Source organism: Bidens hawaiensis, unplaced genomic scaffold (genome assembly GCF_021521415.1).
Source record: "Bidens hawaiensis isolate Kalapana, Puna unplaced genomic scaffold, B.hawaiensis_p1.1 tig00000864_1, whole genome shotgun sequence".
In the NCBI taxonomy this organism is placed as follows: Eukaryota; Viridiplantae; Streptophyta; class Magnoliopsida; order Asterales; family Asteraceae; genus Bidens; species Bidens hawaiensis.
In genome coordinates this window covers 1879899-1903308 of record NW_027491050.1, presented here as the reverse complement: position 1 = coordinate 1903308, position 23410 = coordinate 1879899, and the positions used below count along the sequence as shown (strand labels likewise).

Here is a 23410-nt window from a genome sequence, read left to right as displayed (position 1 = left end):
TCCAATCTGTAATATGATCCCTACGATCGTTATTATACAATTATTGTTTATATAATCTTTAACCTTATCAATCGGTACATCTGGGGACACTGTTAACCCAGTACTGTACCTGTTCCGGGGGCAATGTTAACCCAGAAACACTTCTCCGGACTCAGATTGTGATGTCGTTTAGAGTTCCATGGTCACAATTACTATTATTCGTTTTTTTTTCTCGTTTTGCGTGTCTAGCACGGTTATCCGTTTTTATGTTTCAAAAATGAGTTTGGTCACACACGACCCGAAAATAGTGGTTGTCTGATAATTTAATTAAAGATGTGAAATTATAGCTCGGTTTAGACGTCCCGATTGGCCGCGGGACCCGTTTCCGTCTTTGGCGTACCGGAAACTGTTAAAATAGGTTAAAATTACTCAAATCATCCGAATTATTTTCGGATGATTTATTTTTACTTGTTTAACTCATTTATATGAAAATAGTTCATTTTTAGGGTTTTTATACACCAGTCAGCTCGCTTAAGCGAACTTCACCGGTTTACGCGTTTTAACTTTAAAAGTTTGATAATTACCACGATTAATTATCCGTTTACTCTCGGATCTTGAAATTTTGCAAAATTCACTTTTTAACAGTGGGGAATTTTATAAAAATATTTCCAGAATTAATTCTTATATTTAAAATTTATTTATCTATTTTTAAACACCATTTAAACACTAAATATGTCGTAAATACCAAACGATCTTAGAAAAATCCCAAATTTTTCCTGGATGTCCCCTGCCATCCACATAGTCCCCTGTAATTTTTCCAGAACCAAAATCTTCTTTTACATGCCCTTTTTACTAAAACCGAGCTAGAAATCCCTAGAACTCGTTTAACCGAAAAGCCTACTTAGACTTCTCCAACGGACCTCAAATTTTGTGTGTGACTTATAAATGATATGAAAAGCTTATATGCAAGTTTCCAGAATTTTTCATGATATTTAACTATTTTTCACCATTTTTGGCCAAAACCGAGCATTAAATTCACCAAATATTCATCCTTTATCCAAATATTACCAAAAATTCACAGAACTCGTATTTTCATGTTTTTAACACCTCTGTAAAATTTCATGACCTAACTCTAAAGCATCAACAATCTGTCCAAATTTCCCAAAACCGAACATAACCGAATATACCTTTCGTTTTCCGCCACTACAAGCTACAAACTCATCTTTCCGCCTTATCTACCACTAAATACAGAACCTACAACCAACATATCACAATACCAAGCAAGTTACACTTACGATCAAGCCTTTTACACTATAGTTTCGGTTATGATATCAAAACAAAGATTTAACCGTAAAAATTGGTTTTTGACTCGTTTAACTCCTTTCTTGGACCAAGATCCCTTGTATAACTTGTATACATCACTTGATCATGCAAGAATCGGTTTCATCTCGGGTTTTCACCCATTTTTCACTTGAAACCTCATTTCCTTGCAAATAACTCGAAAAAGGAAGATGAAAATGATTATGACTCGATCTTTACCTCGTTGTTCTTGCTAGAAAACTCGGGTTTTAGTTTGTGAACTTGAGAGAAAGGATGAAGATGGATGATTGAGTTATGAAAAAAAAATAACAAGGAATGGGTATAACCCCCTATTCCGATCGGATAGGCTAAGAGGGTGGGGTGGGACCCACATGTTCAATCTTGGCCACTCATTTGGATTTCCGTGATCTGGATAATGTTTTGGATAATCTGGTTCAATTCGTTTTTCGGTTAAACGTTTAATTCGGCTTAAAACGTGGCCAAAACGGTTGTTTTTCGGCTAAAAAATGAAATTTATATAAAACCGATTTAAAAACTTTAAAAACTTAAACCATGACATTTATTAACTCAAAACATCATATTATTAATTATCGCGCATCTTTTTCGGCTTGATCGATTGTCTCTTGCTCGGTTTGGTATTAAAGGTTTCGTTTAACGTACCGACGTACTATTAAATCGAAATCCTTTTTCTGTGCTTTAATCCACTTATCCCGAAGCTTTAATACTTCGTAACATCACTAAATATCATATATCTCGTCTATAATTGAACCCTCGATTCATTCGGGTTTCAATAACTATCGATCGTTTGATCGCATATTCAATACGGTGAATTATATATTCACGTACAATCAATACAATGTATCATGTTTTCTCGTATAATTACCATGGTAACTCATGTACCCGACATTACATATGACGTAACTAACGTCTACCGGTTAGGGTATAACTGGTTTCGTCGGAATCGTTACATTCTCCCCCCGTTAAGAAATTTCGTCCTCGAAATTTTACACGCCCACTATATCCTTTCGAGAGAAAGGTGGGGGGGTTTTCCTTCAGAATTCACCCTCGCGTTACCAAGTATAATCTTGTCCTCGCTGTGAATTCCACTTAATCTTAATTAATAAAGCTTGGTATGTCCAAACTGTTTAGTTTTTCCCGTCTACTATCTCTACGGAATTAGTTATGATATCAAGCATGTCTTCTATGAGTACCTCTATTACTAGTACTTTCGTTGCCTCATCGCTTAGTCACTTTTCAATCCGTATACATGGCAAAATATCATGTATAGTACTTAGCCCCTGGAGTACTTTAATCGATAAACTAAATGACCAACCATGGAGATAGTTCTCATGGGATCCAATATATTAAGAAGCTACTTTCGGTTTTGCCATTTTCAATTTAACAAATTGGTGATAACTACTTAACCCATAGAAAGCTTCAAGCTCTCGATGCTTCCTTCCCCTCCTTCCAATAATGGAAGTAGGATGACTATTTCGATCTGAGATCATTGAAAATGATACTCCACGACGAGTTACCGTTTCATCATCATGAATTTGGGCGAGAATTCATTGTGGTAATCGTCATAGATTGGGATGAAATGCGAGGACTGGTTAATCGATCCGCGATTACCTAATTTACCTCATGCCTTTGATATATCATGGGAATTTGCGTCCCGAAATCCATTGTAATTTATTCCCACTATCATTGGCGAATTTTTCTGTCGTTGCGGCGTTCCCTAGGGTTTTCAGTGTGCAGCCTTATCTCTTGCATAACTCAATATTCACCAACACACGTGACCATATCTTTCTCCAAACTCGACCATTAATATAAATCCTTTCAGATATCCGTATCATCAATAGTCAAATCCGATCCCAGATGTATGGATTATTTCGATCTATGCGCTTCGTCAATGATTAATTCACGAAGGTCATGGAGGGTCGGGATCCAAACTCGATCTTTGAAATAGAGAATTTCGTCCACGCGCTTGTTCGAAATTCTTCTCGTTGCCGTAAAGTTCCTCCTTTTCCAATTGTTCCTCTCTCAACGTCTCACGTTGAGCGACTCGAATCAGGTCCGGAAGGTTCGACTGAACTATCATCCCCAGCGCTCGCACTCGCAATGGCTTAACCCGATCCTTCCTACTCAAGGCATCGGCTATGACGTTAGCCTTTCCGGGGTGATAACGGATGTCACAGTCATAATCGCTTAACAACTCAACCCATCTTCGATGAATATGAGACTGCGGTCTCTTATCATCTATAAAATTTGTATATTTGCGTCGTACAAAGGATTATGGGTTGGGTAATGCTAAAATTTCTTTAATAACCCGCTGATAGTCTCCGGCTAGTCCTAAAAATTGGCGCATTCCCTTTGGTGCCTTGGGTGACTGCCAATTTTAATGGTTTCCATCTTCTTTGGATCTATGTGAAATCCTTGTTGCTTTACAACATGACCAAGGGATTATGCCTTCTTTATTCAAAATCACATTTCGAAAACTTCGCGTATAGCTCCTCTTGCTTTAACACTTCCACAATTTTCCTTAACCGTCGTTCGTGCTCTTCTTTACGTTGCGAATATATCAAAATATCATCAATGAATGTTATGACAAATTTGTCTAAATAAAGTTTACAGACTTGGTTCATGAGTTCCATGAATGCTGCCGGCGCATTTGTTAGCCCGAAAGGCATAACTAAGAATTCATAATGGCCGTAGCGAATCCGAAACGATGTTGTTGCAACGTCCTCCTCTTGGATTTTTCATTTGGTGATAACTATATCTAAGACCAATTTTTCTAAAAATAAATCGCCCTTTGCAGTTGGTTAAACATATCATTTACTTCGAAAAAGTGAATACCTATTCTTGTTCGTCACTTTATTCAATTCTCCCTAATCAATACATATCCTAACACTTCCGTCCTTCATTTCCCAAATAACACTGGTGCACCCTATGGCGACTAACTAGGTCGTATAAAACCTTTATCCAATAATTCTTGCATTTCAGTTGGCGCAAGTCGGTAAGATGCTTTAGCAACAGGGCCAGCTTGAGGTATTAAATCGATTCTGAATTCGACCTGTCGGGTTGGCGGTAATCCAGGAAGTTCTTCTGGGAAAACATCTGGATATTTAAGTATCACCGAAACATCTTCTATATGTTTTCTTTTAAATACTTTGGCAATCGCGTTTGTTAAATACACCACGTCTTCTTGTCGTAAATATTATAACATCTCAAGATGAGATTAGAGTGGTAACATAATACCGTACACTTTTCTCTGTATTTAATCGCTTCATCGTCCGAAAGAGAGCTTCTAATCATCTTCTTTTCATATTTGATTTCTGCTTCATGTTGAGTTAGCCAATCCATGCTAACTATTACGTCGAAACTTCTTTGCTTTATTGGTCGTAGGTCAATAAGGAAAGGTTAATCGTTCAGAATAATAGGACAATTCCGTACAATTTAGTTAACCATTAAGGATTTACCGTTAGCTATTCTACCGTATGGGGTTCTATAGTTTCACTAATCGGTATCTTTCCAAATGATAGGAGGTTAGCAGGAACTAAATTCTATCGACGACCGTAAAAATATCGCTGAAGCCCATTGATTTAAAACTACAACGTACTTAATATCACCTTTGGATCATGACGTGCTTTATTCGAATTACTCACAAAAGCACGGCTCCTTGCTTGATCCGAGGTTGATGCTTGTCTTGAGGTTCGTCTTCCAACGACACCTTGGTTCAACTTTGGGCAATTTCTCTTGAAACGTTCTGTACTGCCACATTCATAGCAAGTACAACTGTTTGGCATAATTTGATTTCTTTGGATGGATTGTTATTGAGGTTGTTGGGTTCGGAGTGGTTGTACACGAATGGGTTGGGGTTGCCGGTCCACATGGCTTCAGTTGGTTCTACAATTGGGGCATTACGCCCATTTTTACCACACATGTGGTCTACTATCACTCGACATTCATCTTCCTACTTATTCAAAGTCTATCTTGCACCATGCCTTTATCACTTCTCTTCTTTAACACTCGACGTCTCACCCAACGTCCTTCCAGTCCACTTCCCATAGAGTAAAATATATCAATGCTAGCTTGCGACACAACCCTTTCAAAGGTTGTATATTTTACAGGATTGACTATACTCTTTATCGATGGAGTTAGTCCCCAGTATTGCGCTCACTTCGCTTAGTTTCAGGAGTAATTAGCCATGTTACCAAACATGACAATTCCTTCCAACGATTAGCGTTTTCTAAGTGATCTGCATACAACATTTCTATCTTCCATAGTTCAGTTTCCAATCTCTGAACTTAATTACTCGAATAAAAGTGCTCTAGCACAAGAATTTTAAATTCCGACCACATCATCTGAGCAAAAATTTTCTATCTATTATTTTGTACCATCGTGTTCCATCACGATACAACATAATCTACCAACATATCTGTAGCATACTTCACTACACAATGTTCTAGACTCTTACCAATATCCTTAACCATTTCGATCTTTTCTATCCACTCGCTAATCTATTCCTCCCTTTACCATCAGTAAACTATTAATAATCCCCTTAACACAACCGATAAACATATCCTTCATACCGGATCTAATTCATTACGACTACTATTCATGTTTAGTTTATAACTAATACTTGTAGTCATAATAGTATTCTGTGGGACATTAACAGTCTTAGTAATAACACTAAGAATTGAAATATTCATAATCATGTGATTGTTCGATCTATAAGTCTGCGCTCACATTTGCATCAACACTAGCAGTGATCTGTGATACGACATTCGGTATCATCATCTGCTATCCTTGAGCAATCAACTGAATCATATCAATCTCCATCATTGGAGTTACTCATTTTATGTCATTCTGCCGTACTCATCCCATACGCAGTAATCAATACTAATCTCACCATATAACTCGTTACCAGCTCAATCATAACAACAGGTACACATACACACCGAATATTATCATACATATTACACACACCAGTATCTAGTATATATGTCCCACAAATATAATAACGTATGGACTTAACCTGACGTCGGTTAACTTTTAAATACGCTTCATAACCCTTGTCACCAACCGACATCAAGATCTTTCTCAACAAAGATCAATGTTTAATATGCTTGATTTCAATATCCTTCTGCATATCAGCATAACCGATACCTGCTCACCGTGAGCACCAAACGATTACATACCACGGAGTTATAATATCCGTGTTTATTCGTATATCTGGCATACACGGCATACCACCTACGAACGAATATCCAACAATGCTATAATGATTCCAACACTTCTTTGTGTATAGGTAATCATTCTATTCGAGTATACATGGGTATAGGCATCTAACGGATGTAAGGATAACATAGGGAGTTGCAAGGTTCAAGGTAATCGCGCAACATGGGTTGTCTTCAAATATTATTAATTACTATTATGGGAAACTCTATCACTTGCTCAGTCAATGTCCTCAGGCGTTCTAGGTTCGTTGAAATCGGTAATTCTCAATCTGGAGGGGTATGACTCATATGTTTGAGAGTGAGAAATACATATATATATTTCTATATATTATTTTTATCTGCTGATTAATTATCAAATTTATTATTATCATTATTTTATTTATTTATTTACCTTAATGGAATAAGAATGGGTTCAGGTACGGATCCGTCCGTACGTGAGGGTCGACGGTTCGGGTGAACATCTGGGGTTATTAGGATATACGGTACCGGTGTTGGCAGGGTAAGGGATTCATCAATTTTGGTTGGGAGTGACGGTTACTAGATATTTCTGGTTAATGTCAAACGGAAGGTCTAACTTGGTGCTATCATAGTTGTGACCCGATAAGTCAGGCTTATCATCGACCGATGCTCTAGAAATTTCAGCATCCTCGGTACTTTTTATTATCTCATCCCCTGGTTCCTTATCCGGGTCTTATTTCTCAATACTTGTACCCACAAGATATGCACATATATATATATATACACACACATTAGCACGTATAAATAATATAATATACTTTACACATATGTTGCCATTTTTACCTATTAACGTACCCCGTGACTTCCCCTGAATTCCCTCGTGCGGACAAGTCTGTTATTATGTTCCGGACCATAATAACCCACTTGTCCATCCAAGTTCATCCAGCTCTCGTCATTATAAATTATTAGTTGATATTCATATCCTATAATACTTGAGCTACTGGTTATATTTTAGGTATCTTTTAAAGACATCCTAATTCTTTATAACCAATGGCTCTGATACCAAGTTCTGTAACACCCCGTAACCGCAGCGGAAACGTAAACGGGATGCAACAGACACCTCTGATATCAACCACATTGTTTATAAAGAAAACTGAATGCATTAATATACTTCAAATTACATTATCTTGTATTCCATTACCGTCTAGGTGATACACACATCACACATTACGATACATAATTCTATTCATTATAATGTATCCTAACATCCCGCACGCAAATCTTACACACATCAAGCACTTAGCACATAAGCAATCACTTCATCTTAGTTGTACCTGAAAAGCATGTGAGAAAACGGGTCAACTACGAATAGTTGGTGAGTTTCACAATTTGAGAAAACCATGATAAATCCATATCATAATGTAATATTATCTGGGGACACTGTTAACCCAGAACACTTCCAATAACCTCTGGGGACACTGTTAACCCAGAACACTTCCAATGACATCTGGGGACACTGTTAACCCAGAACACTTCCAATGACATCTGGGGACACTGTTAACCCAGAACACTGTTGCGGGACCTTACAATATTAACAACTCAGACAATTACCATCTTAGTACATTTCCGTACGATTCCCGTACAATAAACAATATATATAAATCCACGCAAATCCGTGCGTTCAGTAAAATCCACGCAAATCCATGCGTTCAGTATGTACTTAAATATTTCAGTAGTAACATGCTTCCGCCCCGTGAAAACATTTAAAACAATTCAGAGAAAGGGGCTCGTGAAACTCACCTTAGCACATGCAAGCAGGTAACAACAACCATTATCAATTAACACGTCCAATCTGTAATATGATCCCTACGATCGTTATTATACAATTATTGTTTATATAATCTTTAACCTTATCAATCGGTACATCTGGGGACACTGTTAACCCAGTACTGTACCTGTTCCGGGGGCAATGTTAACCCAGAAACACTTCTCCGGACTCAGATTGTGATGTCGTTTAGAGTTCCATGGTCACAATTACTATTATTCGTTTTTTTTTCTCGTTTTGCGTGTCTAGCACGGTTATCCGTTTTTATGTTTCAAAAATGAGTTTGGTCACACACGACCCGAAAATAGTGGTTGTCTGATAATTTAATTAAAGATGTGAAATTATAGCTCGGTTTAGACGTCCCGATTGGCCGCGGGACCCGTTTCCGTCTTTGGCGTACCGGAAACTGTTAAAATAGGTTAAAATTACTCAAATCATCCGAATTATTTTCGGATGATTTATTTTTACTTGTTTAACTCATTTATATGAAAATAGTTCATTTTTAGGGTTTTTATACACCAGTCAGCTCGCTTAAGCGAACTTCACCGGTTTACGCGTTTTAACTTTAAAAGTTTGATAATTACCACGATTAATTATCCGTTTACTCTCGGATCTTGAAATTTTGCAAAATTCACTTTTTAACAGTGGGGAATTTTATAAAAATATTTCCAGAATTAATTCTTATATTTAAAATTTATTTATCTATTTTTAAACACCATTTAAACACTAAATATGTCGTAAATACCAAACGATCTTAGAAAAATCCCAAATTTTTCCTGGATGTCCCCTGCCATCCACATAGTCCCCTGTAATTTTTCCAGAACCAAAATCTTCTTTTACATGCCCTTTTTACTAAAACCGAGCTAGAAATCCCTAGAACTCGTTTAACCGAAAAGCCTACTTAGACTTCTCCAACGGACCTCAAATTTTGTGTGTGACTTATAAATGATATGAAAAGCTTATATGCAAGTTTCCAGAATTTTTCATGATATTTAACTATTTTTCACCATTTTTGGCCAAAACCGAGCATTAAATTCACCAAATATTCATCCTTTATCCAAATATTACCAAAAATTCACAGAACTCGTATTTTCATGTTTTTAACACCTCTGTAAAATTTCATGACCTAACTCTAAAGCATCAACAATCTGTCCAAATTTCCCAAAACCGAACATAACCGAATATACCTTTCGTTTTCCGCCACTACAAGCTACAAACTCATCTTTCCGCCTTATCTACCACTAAATACAGAACCTACAACCAACATATCACAATACCAAGCAAGTTACACTTACGATCAAGCCTTTTACACTATAGTTTCGGTTATGATATCAAAACAAAGATTTAACCGTAAAAATTGGTTTTTGACTCGTTTAACTCCTTTCTTGGACCAAGATCCCTTGTATAACTTGTATACATCACTTGATCATGCAAGAATCGGTTTCATCTCGGGTTTTCACCCATTTTTCACTTGAAACCTCATTTCCTTGCAAATAACTCGAAAAAGGAAGATGAAAATGATTATGACTCGATCTTTACCTCGTTGTTCTTGCTAGAAAACTCGGGTTTTAGTTTGTGAACTTGAGAGAAAGGATGAAGATGGATGATTGAGTTATGAAAAAAAAATAACAAGGAATGGGTATAACCCCCTATTCCGATCGGATAGGCTAAGAGGGTGGGGTGGGACCCACATGTTCAATCTTGGCCACTCATTTGGATTTCCGTGATCTGGATAATGTTTTGGATAATCTGGTTCAGTTCGTTTTTCGGTTAAACGTTTAATTCGGCTTAAAACGAGGCCAAAACGGTTGTTTTTCGGCTAAAAAATGAAATTTATATAAAACCGATTTAAAAACTTTAAAAACTTAAACCATGACATTTATTAACTCAAAACATCATATTATTAATTATCGCGCATCTTTTTCGGCTTGATCGATTGTCTCTTGCTCGGTTTGGTATTAAAGGTTTCGTTTAACGTACCGACGTACTATTGAATCGAAATCCTTTTTCTGTGCTTTAATCCACTTATCCCGAAGCTTTAATACTTCGTAACATCACTAAATATCATATATCTCGTCTATAATTGAACCCTCGATTCATTCGGGTTTCAATAACTATCGATCGTTTGATCGCATATTCAATACGGTGAATTATATATTCACGTACAATCAATACAATGTACCATGTTTTCTCGTATAATTACCATGGTAACTCATGTACCCGACATTACATATGACGTAACTAACGTCTACCGGTTAGGGTATAACTGGTTTCGTCGGAATCGTTACAATTTTTCAGTTCATTTCAGCACGTAACAGCTCGTTTAAGCGATTTTTCAGTTCGTTTTAGCATCAAATAGCTCGTTTAAGCGATTTTTCAGGTCGTTTCAGCACTTAACAGCTTACTTTAGCGATTTTTCAGTTCCTTTCATCACATAACAGCTTGTTTCAGCATGTTTTTGTTTCGTTGTTGTCGACATTTCAGTTTCGGTTAATTTGTCGATTTTTTTTGAACGAGGACAACGGACGAAACGTTTTAGTTTTTTTACATTTTTTGTTTTTGTTTTATTTTTTGAGTTATGATTTTTTTATTAATTTTTTTGAATATTTTTTGATGATTTCTATTAAGATCAAAATCCCTCAAAAAAAATTCAAAAAAAACAAATAAAAAATCAAAACTTAAAATATAAACAAATAACGAAAAAAGTAAAAAAAGCCAAAATATTTTCACCGTTAACCTCGTTTATCAAAAAAAAAAAACCCGACAAATTAACCGAAACCGAAATGTCGACGAAAACGAATCAAAAACCTTAATCGACCCGTCTAGTGCGAAAACTTGAAAGAAACCGAAACCCAACCCGTCCAGTGCTAAAACTCGTGTCGGCACAAAAGCTGATCCGAGCCGAAACCTAAACCGATATCGTTCCAATCTAAAACCCATTTCAACCCAAACATGTCACTTTTCCTTAATACACTAACCCACATCGACCCATGTAGTTAAATTTGTCAACCCATTTTGACCCAAAAATAAGAATGTGGAATTTCAAGTGACCCATTTTGACCCATTTAATTAAAACCTATGACCCAATTCAACCCATTTGAATTTTAAAACAACCCAAATTGACCTATTTGGAATGGTTTGGGTCAAGGTTGCCACCCCTAGATACAATTAAGCTCGCGAATCAATCATAGATTTGAACGTTTGACTCTGATACCAATTGAGAAACCATATTGTTCATTTGGATCTAGTTCTGTGATTACAATGATTGATTCGTTAATACAATTAGGTTATATGATTATGAACGAAGTGTGTGTGTGTTTGTACGGAGAGATTTGGATAGAGTAACAAGGTGGAGATTCAAGAATACTAACTTCGTTTCTTTAACAATACATTACAGAGTATATATATGGGATGACGTCATTCGTTAAACAGGCCTTAACGAATGACACTCATTCGTTACGGAATACTTTAATACTATACGAATGGCCCACATTCTTCTCATTCGTTAACAAGCTTAATGAATGGGGATACATTAGCGGATGGGTCACATTCGTTAAGACTCTTAACGAATGTGCTTATAATTACCAAAATACCCCTATACATTAAATTCTAATATAATAATACTTTAAAAAAGACCAAGACGAAAAACCGTGTACTAACATTTTCCTTCAGGATAAACTAATATGTATAATTTCTTTAAAATATTTCATGGAAAACCTTTAAATTAATTAGTTAGTAAATAATTAATTGTGTTACTTGAAAATGATATGCTTAATCATAAATTGTTTTTGTTATTTACGCTTATATTAATAAGTTATAATTATTCATTTACAAATCATTTTTCAACTAATAAATATCAAATGATTTATATAAACTTTAATTCATTTTAGTTAAACTCATTTTACATCTAAAATCCCTAAGTCCCAATTTATCGTAGTTTCCTTTCCGTTCAAACCCGTTGTCCAAACTAGCATACGTATTTACTTGTTTAGGATAATCCACTATGATTCTTCACCTCATTTGTTCAACTCGTTCAAACTATAATCCTCATTTTCAAGGTGAGTTTTCATAACCCCTTTTTCATCTTTTAATATTTTGAGGTCTAGCATGTTGTAGATTTTCATTGTGATTTCATGTTCATGTTATAAACCAAAATTCACATATGTGTCTTGTATGTAATTGTTTCATTTCACATTACTTGTAAAATTGTGCGATTATGTACTAGTTGTTTACCATTTTTCGTTGGTGGAAAAGACTCATACACATACGCATCTCATAGTTGAAGGGTCTGACGGGACGTACCTACGCCGCCTAATTCTTCAACTTATGTTGGAACGCATGATGGTTCTCATCTAATACTCCTAGTAGCGTGGCGAACGAGGATTCCTTAGTAGAGTTAGCTTATATCAACCGAACGGGAATATCATGTATTTATTTTATTTTACTTTAAGATTGAGACGTTACATCTTGACTTGTGAATTTTTCTACATTTCATATTATATACATATGTAACACTTTATGAATTATCACCAACATTTTTGTTGACAAAGTATATTATTTTAAGCGTGCGTGCTGCAGATTGATGTTTAATTTGAGGATTAAAGACTAAATAGTTTGACCATTAGGTTGTTAGAAATATATCATAATGAAATTCAACGTTCTTGTATTGTTTTTTTGATTCATGCCAAATTATGTATTTATGATTTAATGAAATGAATTAATTATATTTGTCACATTAATTATGTTATAAGCTTGTGAGCAACCTACCACCCTGACGTATTCCACTTAAAGTCAGGGTGTTACATATTTTATTATATCTATTCGTAAAAGAATAGTGTAGTTATGGTGTACGATATTGAGACTTTAATTGCAATTGTATGACAATAGTAGTGAAATAGAGATTACGTGTTTTTAATTACTAATACAGAAAATTTTCACGCAGGCTAAGGTGATATATTAACAAAGATCAACATCAAAACAAGACAGTTATGTTTTTTACTTCGTTAAAAAACTTTTCGTGCTTAAGTATTTTTTATTTATGTGAGGTTTTTTTTTCATTATATTCAAATTAAACTTATTCGCTTTCAAAATATTGTAAAACAAGACAATCATAGCATAAAAACCAATGTTTTAAAAACTAGTTCTTAACTCGTATCAGATTGTGATAAAAAAATACTACAACTGGTTGAAACAGGTTGTACTATGATGTTCAACCGGGTTGAATAGCCTGCCTTATAATTTCATATAAAGGCAATTTCAACTAAAAAACCAAAAATACATGATTTCATAATAAAAATAATCCAAAATCAATAAGTAATACAAAACCACTTGATTTTGAAAAAGTAATTCTAAAGTGACTCATTTCAATTTTAATCGCTAGGTTAAAAGTAAATTTTAAAAACTATTGGCCGGAAATATAAAATATTTCTTGGGAACCTGATATCTATAATATATATATAAATGAAACCCCTAAAATCCTACATGTCGCGATGTGGTCGCTCCCCCTTTTATGGAAACCACCAATGTTTTAAAAACTAGTTCTTAACTTGTATCAGATTGTGATAAAACAAAATACTACAACTGGTTGAAACGGGTTGTACTAGGATGTTCAACCGGGTTGAATAGCCTGCCTTATAATTTCATATAAAGGCAATTTCAACTAAAAAACCAAAAATACATGATTTCATAATAAAGATAATCCAAAATCAATAAGTAATACAAAAGCACTTGATTTTGAAAAAGTAATTCCAAAGTGACTCATTTCAATTTTAATCGCTAGATTAAAAGTAAATTTTAAAAACTATTGGCCGGAAATATAAAATATTTCTTGGGAACCTGATATCTATAATATATATATATATATATATATATATATATATATATATATATATATATATATATATATATAAATGAAACCCCTAAAATCCTACGTGTCGCGATGTGGTCACTCCCCCTTTTATGGAAGCCACCAAATTGCTTGATTTTTAAATGGAGGACTCTTATTGATTTAATCCAAATTCATGGGTATGGGTCTTAGCAAAACCAGGTAGCTCTTAAACAGGTTATAATATCTCATTAAATTAAAAATTGATCTTACCAATTATTTGATATGAAAATCCTATAAAATAGGGATATACTAAAATTTAATATCCAATTTAAAAAGAAAAAGATATTATTTATAATTAATAAACAATTTTATAGTAAAAAACAAAAGCAGGTCAGGGTCACCAAATCCAGATAGCTTTTAAATGTGTTATAACATATCATTTATTTATGAAACCCTTTCATCATCGAACCCTAAGTATATTATTAACTTTTTTACAATAAAGAAAATTAAAATCCAAAAAATAAATATTAAAAAACGAAAAATATAAAACAATCATTCTCTCAAGCCATCAGATTGCTTTATTTGTAAATGAAGGCTTCTCACGCATTTGACCCGAATTCACGGGTAAAGGTCTCACCAAACTCAGATAGCTCTTAAACGGGTTATAACATCTCATTATATTAAAAATTAATCTCATCAAAAGAATAGGGATATACTAAAAATTAATGGGATTATAACATACTAGAATATAAAATCCTATAAAATAGGGATATACTAAAAATTAATATCCTATTTTATTTAAAAAAAATATATTATTTATAATTAAGAAACAATTTTATAATAAAGAAAATAAATGGGTAATGGGTATCACCAAACCCAGATAGCTTTTAAACCGAATTATAACATACTAGATTTTATCCCCCATGTTACGGGGGTTGTTTTACATTATTCGTTTTTAATATTTATATATGTATATTTGGATTTTAATTTTATTTATTGTAAGAAATTAATAATTAATATACTTGATGTTTGATGATGAAATGGTTTCACAAATAAATGATATGTTATAATCCGGTTTAAAAGCTATCTGGGTTTGGTGATACCCATTACCCGCTTATTTTCTTTATTATAAAATTGTTTCTTAATTATAAATAATATCTTTTTTTAAATAAAATAGGATATTAAATTTTAGTATATTCTTATTTTATAGGATTTTCATATCAAATATGTGATGAGATTATTTTTTCATATAATCAGATGTTATAACCCGTTTAAGAGCTATCTGGGTTTGGTGAGACATTTACCCGTGAATTCGAGTCAAATGCGTTAGAAGCCTTCATTTACAAATAAAGTAATCTGATGGCTTGAGAGAATGGTTGCTTTACACTTTTCGTTTTTTAATATTTATTTTTTGGATTTTAATTTTCTTTATTGTAAGAAAGTTAATAATATACTTAGGGTTTGATGATGAAAGGGTTTCATAAATAAATGATATGTTATAACACATTTAAAAGCTATCTGGATTTAGTGACCCTGACCTGCTTTTGTTTTTTACTATAAAATTATTTATTAATTATAAATAATATCTTTTTCTTTATAAATTGGATATTAAATTTTAGTATATTCCTATTTTGTAGGAATTTCATATCAAATAATTGGTAAGATTAATTTTTAATTTAATAAGATGTTATAACCCGTTTAAGAGCTATCTGGTTTTGGTAAGATCCATACCCATGAATTTGGGTTAAATCAATGAGAGACCTCCATTTAAAAATCAAGAAATCTGGTGGCTTTCATAAAAGGGGGGGGGGGGGAGCGACCATATCGCGACACATAGGATTTTTGGGTTTTCATTTATATATATTATAGATCATTTATTTGTGAAACCATTTTATCATCAAATCTCAAGTATATTAATTTTTAACTTTCTTATAATAAATAAAATTAAAATCCAAATATATATATAAATATTAAAAACAAATAATGTAAAACAACCCCCGTAATATGGGGGATAAAATCTAGTTCTAGAATAAAACGCAGTTCAATATTCTTGTAAACCAGACCAAAAATACCTGGATCAAAATAACGGCATATTGTGGGAAATCTAGTTTAAACGGTTGAACTGGCCGGCCTGAATCTGTTTTCAAAACATTGCATAAAACATGCCTACAAAAAATAAATAAAAATAAAACAAAAGTAACTATAACATGTACATAAATATGAAAAACAGCACACACATTTCACAAATTCATCAACACTGAAAACCCATATTCTAGAATTAGGGTTTTGTTTCAACTTCAAAAAAGTAAAAGTAGGGTTTACAATTGAATGAATGATGGCGTACGAGCCTTCAACAATGGCGAACACCTTACGCTTATCATACAACCGTGATGGAGCACCTGGTATGTACACCTCAATTTCCCAGCCTACTTACAGTGAAACTGGAGTGGAAGTGAAGCGGCGGAGAGGCAGGCCGAGGAAGTACACGCCGGACGTTTCTGATTCTCCGGCGCCGGTTCAAGCTGGTGGTGACTTTGTCACTCCGGCCAAGAGACCGAGAGGCAGGCCTCCTGGTTCTTTGAACAAGCAGCATACTCCTGCTTTAGGTATATTATTATTATTATTGTTTTCATTGTTTATTTGGTTAGTTGAATTAGGTTAATATTATTATATATGTTGGGATCTGAGTTTTATCTCTTTTTTTTTATTTGTTTGTTTTTTATTCTAGTGTTTGCTGTTGCATACTTTAGGGATTATGAATTTTTTTCAGTAAATAAAGTACGAATTCTTTTTGAGTAAAATTGGGGATTATGTATGAACATCAGACATTTTTTAGATATGATTGAACTCCACATAAGTTTGCTTATAAACATTCTTTTAAGCTCGACTTTGTGCTTGTATGCTCAAGTTTTAGCTTTTTTTTTTTTTTTTTTTAACTTTTTTCTTTGTTTTAAGTTTTCATTTCTTTTGTGACTATTTATAATTTGGAGATGTATTAACTGTTGTATAGTTTGTTAATTGCGAATCCCATTTGTTTGTTGAGATTTAAGTTGCTATAAAATCAACAGGATTCATTTTGTTTTGGCACGACATAATCTTGAATTAATTGATGGAATTTAACTGCTCCTTGGACTAGATTGATTGGTATATCTGCTAACTATTTAAAAATAGAAACTTAAAACTTTGCGGCCTACATGAATATTATACATGTTCACGTAAACTAGGGTTTAGATATGAAACACTAGCCATGGAATGAGAGAAGTCCACTGTAAGTTTGCTTATCTGGTTAGAAACAAGTGTCTTTTAAGATTGAGTTTGTGAATATGTGCTCAAACTTTAGCTTTTTGTTTTTTGTTTTAAGTTTTCTTTTGTGGTTTTAACTATTTCGAATTTGGAGATACATTAAGTTTTGTATAGGTTGTTAATTGCGCTCATTTGTTTATATTCGAGTTACTATAAAACTAGCATGATTCATCTTGCATTAGTATGACATAATCTTGAATTGATTGATAGAATTTAACTGCCCTGTGGACTAGATTGATCGGTACATCTGCTAAACATGAAAAACAAAAAACTTACTTTGTTAATTGGCTTGAGAGTATCTTTATTTTTTTTTATTGTAATGTTGTTGCTATACTTTTAGGATATGATTTTTTAAAGTGCGAATTTTTTTGAGTAAAATTGGGGATTATGTATGAACATGAGATTGAGAGTTGAGACATTTTTTTAGATATGAAACCCTGCCTGTGGAATGATTCAAGTCCACCATAAGTTTGCTTATCAGGTTACAAAAGCGAGTCTTTTAAGCTCGAGTTTGTGTTTTAGCTGTTTTTTTGCTTTAAGTTTTCTTTTGTGGTTTAACTTTTTAGATTCCATAGTTTGTTAATTGCGCTCACTTGTTGAGATTTAAGTTGCTATAAAATCAATATGATTCATTTAGTTTCGATATGTCATAATCTTGAATTGATTGATATAATTTAACTGCTATTCGAACTAGATTGATGGACATATCTGATATTTGTTCACGTAAATATTCTATACTTTGTTAATTGGATTGGGAGTTTATACTTTATAGATTGACTAGGGCAAAATCTTTCTCATTTGACAAAATTTAGGTTTCTATCCAATGAAATTGATTAAATACGACACGATCTTCAATCAGTTGACAAAATTTAACTTTCCTTTAAACTAGATTAATAGGTTTGTTAGCAAATTACTAAAAAAAACTCTATGATATCACCATAAATATGTTTTGTCACCTCTTAACAATTACTTTATGTTTGGAGCAATTTTTAATTCTCTATTTTAGACTTATGGTAGAATTGATTTATTTACTTAAGTTACTAAATACCATTTGATTTACTTATTATGTAGAAAACCTGTTTTCAGGTTCACCAGGAGTCGGGTTCACGCCACACATCCTTGATGTTAAAGATGGAGAGGTGATACACCCTTCTGTGTTTCTTTCGTAGGGTTTGTTAATGCTTACCTTTTTGAATAATGTTAGATATAGTTATTTAGTTAATATTGTATTGTTAGGGTTTGGTTGTATTTTGCTCACAGGCCCAATTTCACAAATACTACACATCATTATTCAAATTGATAAATAATTTTACTTGTTTTAAAAGATTATCAATCTAATGTTAATAAAAGCAGTTACTTGACTTCATTAGTATTACTTTATGCTCATGCATAATTTTGCTATGTAATATGCATAGTAGAGTAGATAAAAAAGTATTTATTGTGTGTTTGTATTTGATGATTTTGCAAAAAATGTTAAGCAAATAATTCAAATTAATTATGAATTTTAGCAATGAAGGATTATTTTAGACCATCTATATGCCTTCATCATCTCGCGTTTGCTCGTTAACCAACTAGGTGATTGGACACAAACGATTAAACTAGCTGGGTTTTTTGTTCGTGTTTGTTCTTTAAGAAAACGAACGTGTTCATGTTTGTTTATGTTCATGCGTTAATAGTATAAACAAACGGTTCACGAACGTATGAATAATTTGTTTATTAGTTTTTTGGACCAACAAATTGACGTTTGTTTATGTTGGTGAAGATCAATTTGTTGGGTCTAAAAATAAGAGTAGACTAAATTGTAATTTGCCTGAGACAGTGAGTGAATATATATATGAACGACTTTAAACAAATGCAAACTAATGAACATAATTGAATGTAAACTAACGAACGTAATAATGAATGTGACGTGTTCATGTTCATTCGTTTGTTAAATAATTGAGCATAAATGAACTTTCCACCGAACAGTTCACTGAACTTTCAGTTCGTTTATTAAGTAGCCAATTCATAAACTTGTTTTGTATACAGGATGTGTTAGCAAAAATGATGTGGTTCTCACAGAACAGCAATAGGGCTCTGTGTATACTGTCGGCAAATGGTGCAGTATCAAATGTGACACTTAGGCAATCAACAGAATCTGGTGGAACCGTCACATACGAGGTTTGTTTTGGGTCGGGTCGCGTAATGGTTTTAAACAAGTCTTGTTGAAAATTTGAGATGAGTTGTTTGTAGTACATGTTAATACTAAGCGGGCTCAAAAACTTCTTTTGATGTGTTTTTTCTTTATAAATTGTTAAATGCGTCTAATATGATTAGAAAACCATGTTTTTATCCGTTTCTTATAGATTATTATTGTGTCTAATATGATTGCAAAACCATGTTATTACGAGAGTTAGTTTTTTAAGAATAATATACTTGTTAGTAGAGGTGTGCAGGTCAGACCTAAGCAAAACTGAAAATTCGGATTTTGGGGTTTGAAAACTGTCTGGCTTTGGTTTCGCCATGGGTTTGGTTTGATTTTGATTTTTTCAGTTTTTTTCCTTTGGGCTTGAAATTTTTGCACTGGAAAGGAAAGCCCTAAATAATGAATTTAGGCTTTCTTTATTTGTAAGTTACTTAACATTATAGTTCTTGGGCTACATATTTGGTTCTAAAGTTTTTGGGATACACCTTTTATTTATTTATTATAAATTAGTAACATTAAAAATAAAAATTGCATTCCATAAATTCAATAACAAAGTTAGTTTTTTTTGGATTTTACGGTTCAAATTGGTTTTCTCTGTTTTTCGGTACATGCAAAGCTAAACCTTAAATTCGGTATTTTGAAAAAACTATAAAACCAAACTTTTGGTTATATTGTTTCAGTTACGTCGATTTTTCAGTTTTCGGTACATGTACAACCGAAACCATTTAGTTATTTTGGTTATTTCAGTTATGGGTCACTTGAGCGACATTCAGTTTGTTTGACCAATTCATGTATGTGGATTTCTTAATTGTTTATCGTTTGGTGCATAAACTTTTTAACGGCTGGTAATAAATGCAGGGCAATTTTGAGATCCTGTCTCTTTCCGGCTCGTTTATGGTGTCGGAGGTTGATGGTCAACGCAGGAGAACAGGTGGGATAAGCGTGTCACTGTCAGGCCCAGATGGTCGTGTTTTAGGCGGTAACGTGGCGGGCCTCTTAACCGCAGCATCACCTGTTCAGGTTTCCTTTTCCTTATCCATCAACCATTGAGATTAAAAACTAGAGCCAACACTTTTGATTCATTTTCAAAGAAACGGGTCCACTGGTGTTCATCTGGTGCTTCCAGGCCTACGACTGTCCAAACTCCAAATAGCTCTTGGCCTGGAGCTAGCTTGTTAACGAGCTGAGCCCGAGCGAAGAGTGGCTCGGCTTGGTTTGGTTTGGCTCGTTAGCTCGTTTGCTAAAAGCTAGGCGAGCTTGAACTTAAATTTCAGCTAAGTTTCAAATCTGAGCCTAGCCAGTTTGGAACAATTTTCAGCCTAGCTTGCTCGGTTTGTAAACAGGCCGGCTTGGCGAGCTTGCTAATTACAAAAAACCATGCCAAGGTTGAATTTTCAGCTAAGTTTTAAATCTGAGCTGAACCAAGCCACTTTGGTTTAATTTGAGCCGAGCTGGCTCTATTTGTAAACGTTAGTTTGGCTTGTTAGCTTGCTTGTTAAAACCGAGCCCTATTCGGGCCTGTGCTGAACCACAACTAGAAAATTAGGAATAACGGAACCAAGATTAGGAATAAACGGATTGTTACTAAAATATTATAGTTTTTGCTAAATCATATTTGGCACATTGATTATTTATGAAACTAATAAAAAGGACAAATATAAGGTTTTGGTTGTTTTTCAGTTGATTGTAGGCAGCTTTGTTCCTGCAAATCAGAAACAAACAAGTGCGCGAGTAGCTGGTAACGAGGCTGAGGTTGTAAATGGGCCCCACAGTGAGTCATCAGGTGGCGGGCTTGGGAGCCCGTTTGACCACAACAACAGCAACCCGCAATCCATGGCTAATATGAGCTGGAGATAAATCTTATTATTTCTTAGTTTTGTAAGCAATCAAACCCCTTTATTAGGAACCTTATAATTATATTAACATTATTATTATTATCGTTAGTGATCTTTTATTGTTAGTGATATTATTAATATTTTTATGTTTCTGGGATTTGTTATTTGAAATGAGTTTTAGTGGGTGACCCAGCCCGTTGATATTGAGATTGAAGGTGACGTATTCTTGATAAAAGAATTATGAAGAAAATATATATGCTAAACGGATAGGTAAATTAGTGAAAATACAATTAAAATTAGTTGAGTTTTAAGGGTCGGTTATCGGTTATTCTAGCCTCATGCTCGTTTGTAAAACCTTGTTTCATATCCGGCCCATTATCTATCGGGGATTGGTTATCCTTTTGGGTATTGGATAAGCTGTTAGTTTGTTAAAAAAATACCGTTGAGATTTTCATGTATGTTTTTATTACCATTATAATTCTTTTATATTTTTTATTCATATAAGGATTCTTACAAATTAAAATATGTTGCGTATTGCATACATTATGCGTATAATATAATTATAATTTTTACATCTGTATACTATATATAATACATAAGTCGTGGGTAAATTAATACACCTTTTTTAAGTAATTTACAACTTACAATGCATAATGCATACACTATATAGCAGGTAAGATAAGGACAAACTTGTTCATTAAAAAATATGTCTATAAATACTTACAACATTAACCCTCAACTTTACTCAGCTTTTGTAAATTTAAGAAATAGTTACAGCTTTGAATCTTCATCTTTACTAATGTATTTCTTTTAAATTTAATTATTAATCAACTTCCCACCAATGATTTTTCAGCGGCTGTAACTTTTTCATATGTTAATATTCTTTTAAGAAAATTACACCATAAAAATGAGCATTTTATTGTCTTTAATTTGGGTATAGTATTGCTATAGTTTATTCCAATTAAAATTAGGATGTTACGTATGGGTGTTCACAATTCGGTTTTAACAGCTTCTAAGTTAAGCAATAAGTTAAACCGTCGGTTCATATTTTTCATTGAAAACCGAAACTGAATCGTTTGAAAAATCAAACTGAATCGTTACTAATGATTTTGTTTCATAGATTGAGCTTCAATAATAAGTTTACCGACCGGCCTGGCTTTATATGGCCAATTTTCAGTATAAAGCATAAACCAAACCGTTTGCTATGGTTTGAACATTCTGAAACCAGCTGACTAAAAGTGATGATCGGTTTAAACGTTTTTAAGGTTTCAAACGAACCTTAAACATCCGTAATATTTACATAATTACTAGAATTTTTGTTCCCTGCCGCATCGCACGACCATCCGTCTATACTATATATAATGTAACACTAATGGGCAAATTAAGACAATAGGTTTTTAAGTAATTTACAATATTTAAAGCTTTATATACACCCTATAAAGCATGTAGCATAGGGGCAAAGTTGTCGACTACAAAGTATGTTTTACGTAAATTCAATTTGTTAGAAAATCGTTACAAAATTGGCCCTTAAACTTTACTAACCTTTTGTAAATTTAAAAAAATTGTTACAACTTTTACCCCTCATCTTTACTCATGTATTTGGCAGGTTTATATATTTTCTTATTTTTCTTCTATATCTCTAAATATATTATGTTTAAGGAAAAAACAGAGCTTACCGATGCATCGTACTTATTTTTGTCGACATTTTCATATAAAATTTATTCTATAATGAGGTACGGTTTATAATGTACAAGTCACTAAAGCATTATTGTACAATTCAAATATGTAACTATAAATCAATAAAATATTTAAACACATAAATATGCATTAAAGTATAACCCATGTTATGATTTAGTTTATAAATTCTGAAATTATAAATTTAGTCCTCCATTTATACAACTAACATTACAAAAAGAAAACAATAAAATCAACTTAAATTAA

General features: G+C 33.4%; 1 protein-coding gene across 1 annotated transcript; it reads left to right on the top strand.

Moving 5' to 3' along the window:
* Positions 1-16481: 16481 nt before the first annotated feature.
* Positions 16482-21579, top strand: LOC143543128 (AT-hook motif nuclear-localized protein 10-like). The gene is made up of 5 exons (XM_077035522.1): positions 16482-16752; positions 18536-18588; positions 19478-19609; positions 20493-20654; positions 21315-21579. Exons 1-5 carry the CDS (start codon positions 16482-16484, stop codon positions 21489-21491), a joined length of 795 nt encoding a protein of 264 aa, XP_076891637.1. The 3' UTR covers positions 21492-21579.
* The last annotated feature ends 1831 nt before the right edge of the window (positions 21580-23410 follow it).

Bases quoted from the DNA above. Each gene is read 5' to 3' on its own strand.
- LOC143543128 (XM_077035522.1), top strand. From the start codon at position 16,482: ATGGCGTACGAGCCTTCAACAATGGCGAACACCTTACGCTTATCATAC. The intron at 16,753-18,535 runs GTATATTATTAT...ACCTGTTTTCAG, and splicing joins GCAGCATACTCCTGCTTTAG to GTTCACCAGGAGTCGGGTTC. The intron at 18,589-19,477 runs GTGATACACCCT...TTTTGTATACAG, and splicing joins TTGATGTTAAAGATGGAGAG to GATGTGTTAGCAAAAATGAT.